This window comes from Leptinotarsa decemlineata, unplaced genomic scaffold (assembly GCF_025532065.1).
Source record: "Leptinotarsa decemlineata unplaced genomic scaffold, Ldec_3_MD MMD2_tig00026354_RagTag_RagTag, whole genome shotgun sequence".
In the NCBI taxonomy this organism is placed as follows: domain Eukaryota; kingdom Metazoa; phylum Arthropoda; class Insecta; order Coleoptera; family Chrysomelidae; genus Leptinotarsa; species Leptinotarsa decemlineata.
Window position 1 is genome coordinate 22,512,770 of NW_027412702.1, and position 15,929 is coordinate 22,528,698.

At 34.9% G+C, this 15,929-nt stretch overlaps 1 protein-coding gene across 1 annotated transcript; it reads right to left on the reverse strand.

Annotated features, from left to right (window-relative positions):
• Positions 1-629: 629 nt before the first annotated feature.
• LOC111505184 (polygalacturonase) lies at positions 630-7,542 on the reverse strand. The gene is made up of 4 exons (XM_023159958.2): positions 7,215-7,542; positions 4,741-4,961; positions 3,396-3,726; positions 630-1,106 (listed from the first exon to the last, which is right to left on the reverse strand). The coding sequence occupies exons 1-4, from the start codon at positions 7,519-7,521 to the stop codon at positions 847-849; spliced, it is 1,119 nt and encodes a 372-aa protein (XP_023015726.2). The 5' UTR covers positions 7,522-7,542; the 3' UTR covers positions 630-846.
• Positions 7,543-15,929: the final 8,387 nt, after the last annotated feature.

The window sequence follows — 15,929 nt, forward strand, 5'->3', positions numbered from 1 at the left end:
TTGACACAAATGTATTCCATTAAGCATGACTTATCTCAAACTGTTAGCTGCCAAAATTCAAAATCGAGATAACACTGAAGTAAATTCCCGCTCAACCTCAGATATTTTTTAATGCTGTTTCAACCTCTTTTTAGATATCCTTACCAAAGTTTCGAGTTTCAGGGTATGCACCATTGCGTTGCACGGAAATTTGTCTCATTCAGGTTGTGCTACAAAATTTTTTATTGAATAAGAAATGAGAACTTCAACTGAAAACCCTGCATAACATGTGTGATGTCTATTTCAATTTCATGACAAATGTTTGAACTACAAAATGAGTGAGATAATGCGACTTCAGTGTAATTAGATGTTTATATTTGAAAGAAGTTGTTTTTATTTATGTATTTAATTTTATGGGCTTTTTTGGTAGTTCTTTCATTAATACATAATGATGGAAACGTAGAAAGTCCAATAGTCTTTGCCGATAGAGAAGACGTTTCATAAAATAGAAAAGATGACAAATTTGAAGTAAAGCATTGGCATGTTTCATGTCCATTTTTGACACAGAGGATTCGTTTCTGGACCGAGCCATCAAAGAATAAAAAAGGACTCCAGAAAGGAAAGAGGATCAATAAATGAACTGAAAAATGTTATGACTTAATATCATTTATTAGTTGCTATCTACAGAACTTCATTAATGGATTCATATTGTTAACAATATATCTGCCAAAACAAATAAAACAAGTAACACAACATTGTTCATTTTGAATTATTTCAAAAATAATCTTACAAATTGTTTTTTATTATGTTTAGTTATTATGACCATTTTGTCGAATCTAGTTGACACAATATCATTTTCATTCACTACTAACAATTATATCCGGAGGGATGGAAGTTGCAGGAGTCGGGCCGTGAGTTACCCTGAAGGTTGATATTTGACCATTTGAAATTTTTACATGCTCCAGAGGCACATAGAATATAGGCTTTCACTGACCACGGCCCATTTAAAGTTCCAGTCACCCCATTAATCTCCAGAGTATCGATAGGCACATTATTGTTTGGCTTTCCAGAAGGTCCACCATTGTTTCTATAGTTTTGTTCGACGTTGATTCCGTAGGTAGATATTCCTGAAAAATTAACATATTTGTATTAAATTCATGAAAAAAGAAGAGACTCCCATCATAATCGGCATTATTATTATTTTTGTTTTTGGGAAAGACATGTTTTGGTTTTTTATTTCGCCATTTGTATCAAGACGGAGAAGTAGAAGGTCAAAAACTTTCTTTCCCAGAGCTATAATATTTTAAGATCATTTGTCCTCATGATACAGGTAAGTGTATTCTCATTCGAAACGAAGAGTGCGAGTTCTACAGCTTTTGAAATTATTTTTGAATGTTAGATTTCGTTTTATATTAGGCGGATGATTACTTAAGTGCATAATAAACATTAAGCAATTATTTTGTGGATAAAATACTATTTCAATTCAAAACTTGCATATTAGCTGCACTTCAAATGAGGGCAATGAAATCTAACCTTCTATGGCATCGACAGAGAAATCAGTCCTCGAATATCGAAGTCAAAAGAGGCTCCCCAAGGCGGTCACTTGCAAAGTCAAGATTTAACATCGATAAGATTCGTCTTTTACTGCAGCTCTCACTGCAATTGGAAACTAGCTGAAAACCAGAGCCCAAAACACAACGCATTCATGATTTAACACCATAAAGCACTGTTTTGACCCGCCATAGTTCTCATCAGTGTTGCTAGCCTGACCCACGAATGCATTTCTGGACTCAACTGTCATGTAAAGGACAAGCCTAAGTGAGGGCAATAAAATCTCCCCCTACATCTCTAGTTTTCTGTCGATCCTATAGATGGCATCTTCGTAGAGGGAAATTTCATTGCCCTCACCTACTCAAGCTTGTTCTTTATAAAGAATGTTGAGTACAGCAATGCATTTGTGTGTTTTGGACGACCTCGAGCGCTGGTACCTCGAGTAGAAGATCCGAGTGAACCCAGGAGAAACTCAGGCAATAACCATGGGAAGAACGATATCTTCTCCGGCTAGTAAAGTGAGGGTCTCTGGATGACAGATCAACTGGCAAGCGCAGGTAAAGTACCTTGGCCTTCTAATAGACCGTAGGCTCACTTGGAACCCACACGTGATATCAGTTAAAAAAAGGATCGAGGGCCGGATAGCCAGTCTGTACCCTCTGATCAACAGAAGATCTGAAATTAGCATCTACAACACGATGTTCAAGCCTGTCATCATGTATGCTTCAGGCGTCTGGGGACAAGCGGCTCCGTCTAATATCTTTATTCTGGAGAGATTGCAAAACAAGTTAATAAGGATGATTGTGAATGCTCCTTGGTCCGTGCAGTGAAGCCATCAACTCACATTACGTCAAACATTCATGCGATTGTTAAAAGAGGTATAACAAATTATCTTTATAACTGTGTAAAAAAATAATTCTATTGATAAAATCTGTTCTGAAAGAGAACGCTTATCCAGATTAGGTTGTAGTTTCAACAATGAATGTGATGGAAAATAAACAGTCTGATAAAAACCAAGAGACCCTACAAACAGCATCATGAATTCAACAACTACCAACTCAATAACTACCGACTCAACAGAACAAACAACAAGATACAACAAAGACACAGATCTAAACTGACACATACAACACCTGACAACACAAAAAAACAAATAATATATTCATAAGACACTTTTTTATTGTAGTAAAAGTTATATTAGTGGAACTTCGAGGCTATTAAAAGTTCGTGAGAATGAACATCAAGATCACATCAGAAAAAGATAGTTAACACGGTTCAAATTCACAGAATACATTTTGAAATCAGACATCGAATTGAATGGGATACCTAAGACGAAACTGATTGCCAATGAATCCTACTTTGAATGACGTAACCTCAAAGAAACAGTGTATATTCTTACATTAGGAGAGAAGTGTATTTGGAATAGGTCCTCAGAAATGGATCGTATTTGGCTGCCATTGGCTATGGATAGTGGCGAAATGGCAACAGACTATCACGGACCACCTGTTCGAACATCGAATGTTTCAGAAGTCAATCAACAACATTGACATATTCACATTTCAAAACTAGTTTGGCATCTGTTGAGGAAGTTCAGAAATGAAGAAAGTTAGTGAAAAAAATAGCTATACCTATTTTTTACATTCTGAAGGCGGGGGCAGCCTTCGAAACGTTAAGATGAGTAGGTGTCTGTATAACTTTTTTGCTCTTTTTTATGATAGGCAAAGTTAAATGCTACAAGTTACTGATGAATAGTACATTTTTCATATTTTTCAAATTGTGGAAGGTAAAAATACCCAAAGAGGGTCGATAAAAAATATTTTGAAAATAATGAAAAATTCACCACACAAGACTACTTCGTAACTCACCTGACAATTGAATATCGCTGAAGTAAAGGCCAGACATCTTTCCTTTTCCTCCGTCTGCTATTGTTTTGATGTGAATTCCATTTCGTGAATCGCTCACATGGCAATGTTCGAAATGCACATCGGAAACGACATTCAGATTGTAATCCGTCATGCTCATTCCTGATGATATACTCAAGCCGTGACCTCCGTAACACCATAAATTTCTGAATGTCAGATGAGAACCTCCATTGATACAAATGCAATCATCTTGATTTCTAACAACAACGCCATCAAGAAGGATGTAATTGGACTTGTAAAGATCAAATCCATCGGTGTTATGCCCAACTTCTTTCTGTAAGTTATTTTATAATTATTTGTTTGTAACTAATCACACTAACAGTTCAACGGTTCAAAAAGGATTCAAAAATATATCGTACATCTGATGAAGAAGAAGAAACTTGAGTTATTTTTGAAGTTAAATGTATTAGAATCAATGAATCCGGAAGCAATCTAATATATAAAAATGGATGTTTGTTGGTTGGTTGGTAAATGATAAACTTCTACATCGCTCAACCAATCGTGATGAAACTCGAGATGTAAGAGTAATTTTTCATAGAGAAGGTTTATAGGCTATCAATTTTTCTGTAACTCGCCACTAGATGGCGCTGTAGAACAATTTTTTGAAAGCACTCTTCGAGAATACCTAGTATTCTCGGGTCGGGCACTGCTCTATAACGCTGCGCATGCCTAAGTTCGTCGATCCTGATTCTGTCAAAAAATTGGAACAGCAGCAATACAGCAACATAGTACTAGTTGATTATAAAGTTTGGCAGCATTGGATGATAAACTTCGCTTTATTACGATTACTTCGGTCTTTTTTGAAGGATGACAAGTTGACGTCGATTTCTCGCAGGTAAATAATTAATATTCCGAAACATTTTCAATTTCATTGAAAGATAATTCAAAAATTTTGTGAACAGCTGTCAGAAAGTAAGTTTTCAAAGTTGATAGAGACGTAGCTTCATTGTTTCTTCATTTGCTTTACTTATGTGATCAAAATCACGAATTCCTAAAGAGTACCTGAAATACATGGATTCGGTATACACTGTAGACGCATAACAGAAAACCGATTTCTAAAAATATTGAATGAGTTCCGTATCAAAAGACTACCATGCTTTGTGAATCTCATGTCGCTATCTAACCATAGACCAGAGAAGCCGGGTCAAAATGCAGAGCGATTCCACTGCCAGTTAGAGAGAGAGAGAGAGAGAAAGAGAAAATAACAGGATAAAATTCTTCATCTGATGTCGAAGCGTGCCTTGACAACAAACAACTATCGGAGATAACACATATACACCAAACTTACCCCATTCACTGGGTTGCCAGCCGAACTATCAAGTTGCCAATTGCTGATAGTAACGTGATCACTATCAGAGATTCCCACACATTGATGGGGACAATTGTACATATTGATATTTTTCAAAACAGATCCTCCTGTGGCTTGGATAAACATGAATTGTGGCTTCACCTTTCCGCCATCTCCTTTGCCATCCCACCATTTCTCTCCTCGGCCATCGAGTTTGTGACCTAAAAGTCAAACATGTTCGAGATACTTTTCACTTGGCCCCTAAATCGTTTATTGAAGAAAATTTTGGGCGACTTATATCCGCTTCCATTTACTCTCATCAGAACCGGTCATTTAATGGTTTTTGGGGTTAATAACAATTTAAAAATATAAAAATTATCGAGATACAAAAAGAATGAGAACTTCCACTTGGAATAACATATAAATACGTGCAACGAGCCAGCTTAACATCGGAAATTATTTTTTGCGCTAATAATGAAAAGCGTGACAGCATTATAAAGACAAATTGGAGGATTTTGGAGGTTCAGGGATCATAAGAATGTTCTATTATAAGAACTGCAAGTATTCCGAAAAGAGGGTTGATAAAAAAGAGTTAACGAATTCATAATTCTTCCTGGACTGTCGTAAGTTAATGTTAGATTATTTCAAAAGTTCTCTCAGTTTTAATGGCATGTGTTTTGTAGCTCCATTTGTCAAATATTTTATGTCGTGGTACATGATGGTTTGAAAACACATTGGTCCAAATTTGGATGCGAATAGTGTAATTGTTCTTGACAACCCTTCCTATCATTCGCGACAGTTCATCAAAGTACCGTATAAAAATTCGAGGAAAGATGAAATACAAAGTTTTTTAATGGATAACAATTTGTATTTTGAAGATAACTATACCAAAAACCAACTACTTGAAGTTTATGTCCTTGAGAGTATTGCTGAAAAGTATGGACACACCATATTGGACACGTGTTTCTGGAGTGTTCTGTCCACGAATTGTTTCATTTGTGATTTGTATCATGCACACTCGATATATATATATATATATATATATATATATATATATATATATATATATATATATATAATATATATATATATATATATATATATATATATATATATATATATATATATACTGGAGAGAACACTCCAGAAACACGTGTCCGCGGTTTGCCCCCCCTTTATGGAGTGTTTATATATATATATATATATATATATATGAGTCACTACTTTTTTGAGACATCTTTGACGGAGAAACTATATTTTGAATTCCTGTCAGAGTTGTTGGAAGATTTGCCTTTGAACATTCCGAGAAAATATCATAAAAATAGTCTTGCAAGAGCGGATATGTGTTTAGGAAACGATGGACGGCAATTTTAACATTCAATGGGATATCGTCAACGACGTAGATGATTAGGGGTATTTTGACTTTTTTTTCTGTTTGTTGCTTGGTTCTTTACGTGTTCTTCAGATATGTGGAGTTTATATATAGATCCAAGTTCTAGTCCCAAAAATTATTGGTCCTTACTTTTCTGAGGTAGCTCTGACCGAGAATTGTATCGCTATACAGTGATGATGAGAGAAATGTCGGGAAACACATTTTTTAACATATAGTTAAATATGCTATATGCTACAGCATAGGTATATGTTATTATAATTCTGGTTTTTGGAAAATATTTCGAAAACAGCAACTGTTATTCTCGATCTGAATAGAATATAATAGAAAACTTGTGTCGAATTTAAACCACATTGTAGATCAAGATAGCAATGATGGGGTCAGCTATAAAAACGGTCTGTATATGATATCTAATCATCATTAATTTTTCATCAATATTTTACATGCTCAACAGTTATTTATTGGGAGAAATGGGTAAAAGTTTATGATCTGAGGCGATCGAGGGCATAATTAATACCCGCAGCGTATAAAAACTTTTGTGTCATACTAGTCCGTTATTGAATTTGCAAGATACATGTTTAAATATTTTTCAAAATTCGTAACATCAATTTGATTTTAACAACATATTCGTTTGATAAATGCTGTATTTACTTAAGGGAAAAACAAATTTTGCTTGCTTTTTAAACTCAAGTTGAACCAAAAATTGCTCTCTAAAAATCGAGAGATGTCCGAGTAAATAATTTCGCAAGTAAAAAATATGCTGTACTCAATATAAAGAATCAACGGAGAGAAAGTACTGGAAAACCATGGCACTCTAAATATATGTTTATTTATCATTTTATGACTTGACATTTTTGTTCAAATATATTTGGTCCTAATAACCTCTTGGACCAATATGAACAAACAAAATCTACTTTCTAAACAAAAAATGTCATTCCAATGAGTTTATATGAAGGATACAATTGCACTGTACAATTTCAAGAAAGATTCAGCTGCAAATGATTCGTAAAGAACTCTTATATAATTGAAAAATTTAATGAAGCTCTTCAATATTTCATTCCAGCTAGAAATTATTAACGCTCACCTTGAGCTCCAATCACTGTAATTCCATTTCCTTTTATCCAAATCAAGGGTCCTTTCCATTCACGGTATGCAAATGTAGTTGTTCCTTCAAAAGTTAGAGTCGCTCCTGCCTTCAGAAAAAGTTTAAGAGTTTGTCCGGCATCGACAACGAGGTTTTTCACAACAACATTCGTACAACTGTTTAGTACCGAAGAAACTTGATTAAATTTCGTAATGGTACAACTAGCACCAACATCAGTGAGATTAGTCGGTGAAGCTGAATTAGCTACAACAGCTACCAAGAATACTAATCCGCCCAAAAGTAGCATGATTGATTCAATGACGAGGAGAAATTGGCGAGTCTGATATTTATAGCTATTTGAGTAATTTGAATATAATGGGAGTCATTGACAAAAAAGATTAAAATCAAAATGGTTTTAAAAAACAAACTGAGTGCTTATCTCCAAGTGAAAAACATTGAAATATATTGTAAAGCATGAATTTATAGACCCCCAACTATAAACTGCGTTGGACTACTAGCGAATATCATTTCTGATACATATATTTGGCTCTAATATTTTTCTAAGACTGCAGAATAAGATTGGCATAAATGTATTCCATATACCATGACTCCTCTCAAACTGCGAGAAATTTGTCTGTTAGCTACCAAAATACAAAATCGGGTTGATACTGAAATAAATTCCCGCTCAACGACTGATATTTTTTCAGTGCTGTGTTAGCCTTTTTGTAGATATTTTTACCAAAGTTGCAGGATATGCATAATTTTTCAGGATTGTGAACCAGAACTTCATCAAAATGAATATGACTTTCAGTACTTTCAACTCACAAAAAAATGTTCGTTCGAAAAAAAATTGCGAATGTTCGCAAATTAGAAGCAAGATTTTTGCAAAAGAGGGATTTTGGCTCTCTACTTCTTCATCATACAAAAAATGAAATGTATGGAAGGAAGAAATAAATCAATTTCAAAATACAAAGAAGTTCAGTTCATGTAAAGAAGTAACTTTCAGATACAAACTGGAAGAGAAAGCAGTCTCGAAACAACTAATTTCACAGGATCATTGAATTACACTAAAAAAAATACTTTAGAAATAACTACTTTTATATGTACATCGAATTAAAAAAAAATCTATTCAGTTTGTACTCCAAACATTCGCTGTGGAATCAGATATCTTTAACAGATTGCTACACATTCTAAGATATAAGAAAAGTAAAATTTCACTTATATGGAACACTGTCATCCTCAATGTATAATTCAATATTCATATCAAAGTAGTTGTTTCTTTCAGTTCATGTCTGAAAGTTACTTCTTCACATGAACTACACATCTTTGTACAGAGTTTATTTTGAAATTAATTTATTTATTTCTTCCTTTGAAAGATTTCATATTTTTTGTATCAAGATGGAGAAGTAGAAAGCCAATTTCTCCTAAAAATATACCTCTCTCAACTTACACAAGCAAAACTAGAAGTAATACAGAGGAGATTCATAAGGCTGATATACTCTAAAAATCTCAGATATCCTTCTAACGAACATTTTTTTGAATTACAGATTTTAGACCTGATACAGTTATTTTTCCTCAACACAAGTATTAAATATTACACCTCAAAACACCTAGCTGAAGAAAGAATAGCCAATAGAATAGTTGCAAAAGATGATTTCATTCTAGTGAATTTTTTCGCAAAGAAATCCCATAAATATTACGTTGGGCAGGTCCGGGACATTGAACCAAATGGGGACTACCTTGTTAACTTCATGAGGCGTAGGCAACCCGGTTACCATTTCGTTTTCCTAGCCGTTGAAGATGTTTCAATGGTACCTGCAGATGATGCTGTAAAAAAAGTTGAGTTTTTCCACAAACGTCAATCAAAATATTATAACAGAAATTGCAATGCAAACTGTAATTTCAGAATAATATATCATTTCTTCTTTATACCCGCATCACACATCCAGTGTATAGGGAGCTTTGATATATGAAGATAAAAATAAAAAATCACAGATTTGACTGGTTTAACATTTAATATAATCATTGATATTCATACGTATGGATATTCTACGTATGGAGGCCATTTTCCGGGTTTTATGACCGTGAATATGTTAATGTATCTTCCATTATCTATTTAATGCATTATTTTCACATGAAAAATGTGTTTCAAAAAACGGGTATAAACTATATTGAGGTAGTTGTGATAAACTATGTAATCCGCCATTTTGTAGCTGCGGCCATCTTGTATTTACCATGGTACAGAATTTATTGAATTGTATTGTCATCAAAACTAAATAAGTGTACCCAATATCAGATCAATCTGTCAACAAGAAGGAGATCAAACTTCAGTTATTAAATTCGACACAAATAAATAAATAAATCAACAAACAAACAGGGCAAGCTCAATAAAACCGTTCAAAATATTATCGTCTTGTTCCACAAACCCTAAAATTTTGGTAATGCTTCCTACGAAGGAGCTGAAACACCATTAAAAAAATATTGTTTTCGTTATTTCCGAATATACAGTACATTTCTTTAATGTCCCCCCTTTTATTTTTTGAACGGGTCAACCCGAAAAATTGAAATTTTGGATAATGAAATTAATGCATGAATTCTTTATTTTGAAGTGAAATTGACAGATGAAACTTTCAAGATGGCGACTGGGCGCCACCTGGGGAAAAAAAATAAACGGAAAGGGGGGTCTTGTGACACATCATTTTGAAGCTCCTGACGAATACTTCATAACCCTAGAATATGAAGTCAATATCTTCAAAATGGCGGAACTTTTGATAATTGCCTGAATACATTGACATTTTACTACATAATATGAGGTAATGAGCTTGAGGTCAGTTCAGAAGATGTTCGAAATGGTTGCCTCGAACTTCTTGACATATGTGCAGCCTATCCGATATTTCACGCCAAATATTTTCGAACACAGTAACGTCAGTATCTCTACAAATATTTAATGTTCTCTGCCGTATATCCAATATTGAAGCAGGTTCAGTTTCACCTTTTGCTTCAAATAAATCCATAACAAAGAGTCCAAAGGTGTCAAATCTGGCGAGCGGGCTGGCCATTCTGCAGGACCTAGACGGCCAATCCAACGACCGGGAAAAGTAGTATCCAAATAGTTTCTTACTTATCTGGAGTAATGTGGTGGTGCTCCATCTTGTTGGAATACAATATCCATATCGAATTCATTAAGATTCGCTTTGACAGTAGTTTCCAGCATATTCAAATACAATTTCCCTGTTAAAGTTTGATCAATAAATAGAGGTCCTACAATATGGTTTTCCAATATTGACAGATTGTTGACGTGGTACTTTTCTACTAGTAAAACCGAAAACTAAATGAGAATATTCCAACTGAACAATGATGTTCATTATCGTACAGTCATTTTTGTCGTTTTTATAAACAAAAAATAACTTAACAAACCTTTTCGGGTTGTTGTAATTGCCATTTGGCAGATAAAAAGGCATATTTCTAGAGATATAGATATTAATGTATTTGTCTTCAGAAAATTATTAAATTTTCTGCCATTTTTATAGGTGAAGATGTTGACTTCATTTTCTAGGGTTATAAAGAATTCGTCACGAGCTTCAAAATGATGTGTCACTAGACCCCCCCTTTCCAGATGGCGACTGGGGTATTTATACATTAAAATCATTATCCCAAATTTATTTTTTGAGTTGACCCGTTCAAAAAATAAAAGGAGGGGGCATTAAAGAAATGCACTGTATTTTACATAATTTGAACAAAATCCGGGCCTTAGTTGAATGGAACTGAATTATACCAAACTTTTTATCTAGTAATGCCTCCGACATCTTCAGTGATATGTTAGGTTAGGTTAGGTCCAAAGTGAGTAGGTCTATCGGACCCTCCACCGCAACCCGCAAGGGTTTATTGTGGCTCACATCTATCCACTATCGACCAAGTAAACCCAGCTTGTCAACAAAGTTGCTCAGTTTGTACGGTGAGTGGTCTTTCAGGTCAGATGGTAGGAGTACGGCTCTGCCGAACTATAAAAACCTGATTCGGTCCCCAGCGGGGCAGGCACAAAGTCTGTGCTCTGCTGTTTCATCATTTTCCAAACAAAGGCGATACTCACTGTCTTCCAACAGTGGTATGTGCGGAGACTTCAGTCTATTTTCTTATAATGCTTTCCATATGTTAACAATGTTTTCAGTGCTTGAAATTAATTGAATCTGTTTAAACACTTTATTTGTTTTAATATTATCTACCGAACCCCATACATTAAAGCCTGCTATCAATTTATTTTGCTTTTTTTGGTAGCACACCTGGATAGTAACTCAAGATTCATCTTTTGCCGAATATTTCGACATCAGTTGTAGGTGAACCATTTCAGAAGTAAACATATACTCCTTTCAGTTAAAGAGGTCATACTTTTTGAAAACAGTCGCTTACAATCATCTACATTCGGTTTTCGGACGTTGAAAAACAATAAAAGTTGGTTCTGACAAGGAAGACTTTTTCACGAACTCTGCTTTTCTAGTAAACGTCTCGAATGGTTCAACTTATAACAAAAATATCTCCATCGATTGAAAAATATATGTTTTGAATGAGTCTCACTGTATATGCAAAAACATGAATTTCACTTGAGAGGGTATATTTTTAGGATAGATTAATTCTTGTGTTTGACGATCAATTTCAAAACTCAACTCTAGACAAAGATGTGTAGATCATGCAAAGAAATAACTTTCAGACACAAACTTCCAGTTTGCTTTCTGATTCACACATTTTTTGTATCAAGATGGAGAAGTAGAAGGCCAAAAACTTTCTTTCCCAAAAATCAATCCTATCAATTTATACAAGATTCCTATGGCTGGGCCCAAAAATGAATCTCCCCTAAAAATATATCCTTTCAATTTAAACAAGATTCCTATGGCTGGGATTCAATCAAATAAGCAAATGAATGTTATTTACGTAATGTCATCGATAACATGGGGGTGGATTCGACCCATTCCGTGAGAAAAAGTCTTAATTATGAACGATCTGAGTGTTTTTTCTCATAAGGTTATCTGTATTTGCTACTGAAGAGCCAATAAGACAAGTGTCTCACGGCGAAACATCGAATGTCTAGCAGTGAGGATGACAGTGTTCCATGTAAATGAAATTTTACCTCTTTCATCAATTATATTGTGTAGAAATCCTGTGAATGACATCTTATTCGATCCCATACGAATGTTTGGAATACGAACGGATTACAGAAAAGTGTTTTTCGTATAATTCAGCGTTCATATTATAAAAGTATTTGTTTCGAAAGTATTTTTCTTTCGTGTAATCCAATGTTTATATGAAAATAACTGTTTCTGGAGGGCCTTTTCTTCCAGTGCATGTCTAAAACTTTCTTCTTTGCATGATCTACACATCTATATGTTATAGACTTAAGTTTTAGAAGATTCCCACATTTTTTTGTATATAGAGGGAAAAGTAGAATGCCAAAAACTTTCTTCCCCATGAATTTCACCTTCCCCCAAAGATGTGGTGGAAAACTTTGTTGATCATTACAAGCACGTGTCGATGGTATCTAAAAACCTTGAAAACATTCAAAAAAACATTTTTCAGACTAAATTGTTGAAATTAATAAAATCTACCGACGGTTTTAAGGGAGATAAAAAATTTCCATTATATCATTAAATTGAAGTGTTTACCAAATTTTCAATTGTTATCTATGAAAATAATGTACTCGGATGACGAAAATATAAGATGGATCACTCAACAGCTTCATGACATGGTCTGTACACCCAGATATTTGTCCGGCCATAAATTTAAAGTGTGGTATTGATTTAAAATCCGACTAAATAATGACAAACTCAGTCGAATCAATCAAATTCACATTCAGAATACATCAAATATCAAGTGATACAGCTATATTGAAATTATTTTGAGAATTGAAATAAATAAGAATGCTCATCTTTCTTCAGGGAAACGCTATCTACAGAATCGAAGGGAGACTCTTCAGAACAGTAAAAATTAGTACAAAACAATGAATCAAACATATAAATTGATAATAAAAAAGAAACGTGTAAATATTTGTCAAACTTCTAATTATAAGCGAGAGCTTAGCAAAATAACCCAGAATTTTAACCATTTTCCTGTACATTTCTACAGTCTCTAAGATAATCCACTTCACACTCCCGAATGGTATTCTCGAAATATTCTTTATTTCCAAATGGTCTGTGCTTATACACTTTTTGTTTCAAATAAGCCCCTAGAAAAGAGTACATCGGAGATAAGTCCGGTGATCTTGGTGGCCAATAATCTTTCCAATCACTTTGCCTCTGAACATCTGACTGAGATACTGTTTCATTTTTACCGTTTGGTTGACCGATGTCCCGTCAAACCTGTGGGTTATGTAATAACCAACACCACACGTGTGTCTTGAATAAATATTGGTCATGGCATTCTATTACAAAATATAGAGTAATGTTGGACGACCAGTGATAATTTTGGGATTTAACAGTTCTATTCGACAGGAAAGTTGCCTCGTCTGTCCATAAAATCTCACCTTGGAACCAAAATGAAAATCCTACTCGAATATCGAAATCTCTTTCTTTGAGAGTGCTCACTGTTTCTCGAGTTTGAAAGCCGGGGATTTTCGGAATTTCTTCCTGACGTTTCGCTGGCGTGAGTGGCTAGCTTCTTCAGAGGTTTAACCATCATGGCTTGCTGTCCGATGACTAACTTTTAGGCTTCGTAAAGCGTATTTATGCGTTGCCAGGTAATCAGTTGTATTGCTACCTGTATTTGTACCTGCACTTGAACCTGGAACATTAACAATCTTGCTGCCTGTTGTCATTCTGTTCGTTATTCTCGAATTCCTTAAAATGGGGTTCCATATTCGATTGAGGTTCACCGCTTCTTTTTTTTTTGTTGAAATTCTCCGTGTGTTTGTGGATCTCTATTGCCTCCCGTACCAGTCGGCTATAGTATCCCTGGAGATCGAATGGATACAGTGCCTCCGAGATCAGGAAAGCCTTGAAACCGAAAAGCACCACGGTTCAAAACGCGAAAAAGGATCAGATGGTTGCACGCGCATATATACCGTTTATCCCTAGGGTCACGAACAGAATTGGAAAACTATTGGATAAACACGACATCGAAATAGTCTTCAAACCCACGAGGAAGATACAACAAAGCCTCAGGTCGGCTAAAGACAAAAGAGACCCATTATCAGCAGCAGTCTAAACCCATTATCAGCAGCAGTCTAAACCATTTTGATTTCCAAATTCACATTTATTTTATTTATTTTTTTATAGAGAGCATACTATATGGAGCATACTATAAAGCTTATTGAAATAAAATAATGTTGTTGGGTTTACTGATTACTACATAAGGACACATTGCAAAAATAAATTTGGATAGGCAATATTGTGAAATTGATTTTTATATAGCTGAAAATTGTTTTGTATAAACATATATTGTAAAATAATAGATAAGGCAAAATTGTAAAATTAATTTAGGTTGGTATACCTGTCTGGTTGGTACGCCTGGATGGTTTAACTGAATGGGTTACCTATATAGCATAAATAAGGCTAGCTCGCATTAGTTTCTAGTTTTAATCTTCATCTTTGAAGATGATCACTTGGTGATCGAAACACGTGTCGAGGTGTTAAAAATAACGATTTGGTGTTGGAAAAAACTCCGGTAATGGTCAAGTTTATAGAAAAGTAAGATATTTCGGGTTAGTTTGTAACCGAATTATCGGCCAGAAAAATAATCAAACTGGATACAAATCTATTGAAACAAGAAATATATGTGTGATAAGAATGAAGAGAAATGCGTTTATTCGATTAGGTACTGGCATATTGACTTCCATACATTGCAAATCCGAATCAGTTTAACAATGAAATGAAAAAAGGAGATGAACTTTGCACAACGAAGACGAATTTCTGGAGGTGTAGGGGAGAGTGGGGTAATGACAGTCAAGGGGTAATCGTGGTCGGTATAATATCTCGGTAACGACGGTAACGCAGATCGCTCTGATCGGTGCTGCCTGCTTGCGGCACGATCTCGAACTACTACTCGAAAGCGCGCCATCTTGGCAGTCGTCGTTTGGACGTTGAGTGAGTTGGAGTGTTTTTATGTTGCGCCTCATTAGAAAACCTGTCGTTTAAAGTGCTGTTTTCACACGTTTCACTGTTCCCGCTGATAAACCAATGGTCACACAGTATCAAGGTAAGCCCCATTACTATAACCATTGCTGTTTATGAAGGTATTATAACAGGTTGTTGTTGATTTTTTCTTGTGAAATAAAACCATGCGTTCGGGGTAATGGTAGTCATACTGTTTGTGGTAATGGCAGTCATTATGTCAACAGACCATCATTACCCCATTCGTTATCAATTTTTGTTTTGTATGTTTCAGATGGCGAGGAAGTATATTAGAAAAACTGAAAAAGCTAAGTGGACAGCAGAAGACCTTAAAAAAGCTAAACAGGCTGTTGATAATGGCTTATCAATGAGAAAGGCCGCGGAAAATTTTGAAATACCCTTTAGCACATTACAAGTCCGATTAAAGAGCGGTACTGATTCTGACCCACGCTTAGGCAGGAAATGTGACTTTCCTCCTGCCCACGAAGAAGCTCTAGCTGATCATGTAAAGACACTGTCTAAAATTTTCTATGGAATTACAGCAATAAAGTTAAGAAAAATTGCGTTTGAATATGCAGAAAAGAATCATTTAAAACATAGGTTTAACAAAGACACTGAA

Bases quoted from the DNA above. Each gene is read 5' to 3' on its own strand.
- LOC111505184 (XM_023159958.2), bottom strand. From the start codon at position 7,521: ATGCTACTTTTGGGCGGATTAGTATTCTTGGTAGCTGTTGTAGCTAAT. The intron at 3,727-4,740 runs GTAAGTTTGGTG...AATAACTTACAG, and splicing joins CTGGCAACCCAGTGAATGGG to AAAGAAGTTGGGCATAACAC. The intron at 1,107-3,395 runs GTGAGTTACGAA...TTAATTTTTCAG, and splicing joins CAGCGATATTCAATTGTCAG to GAATATCTACCTACGGAATC.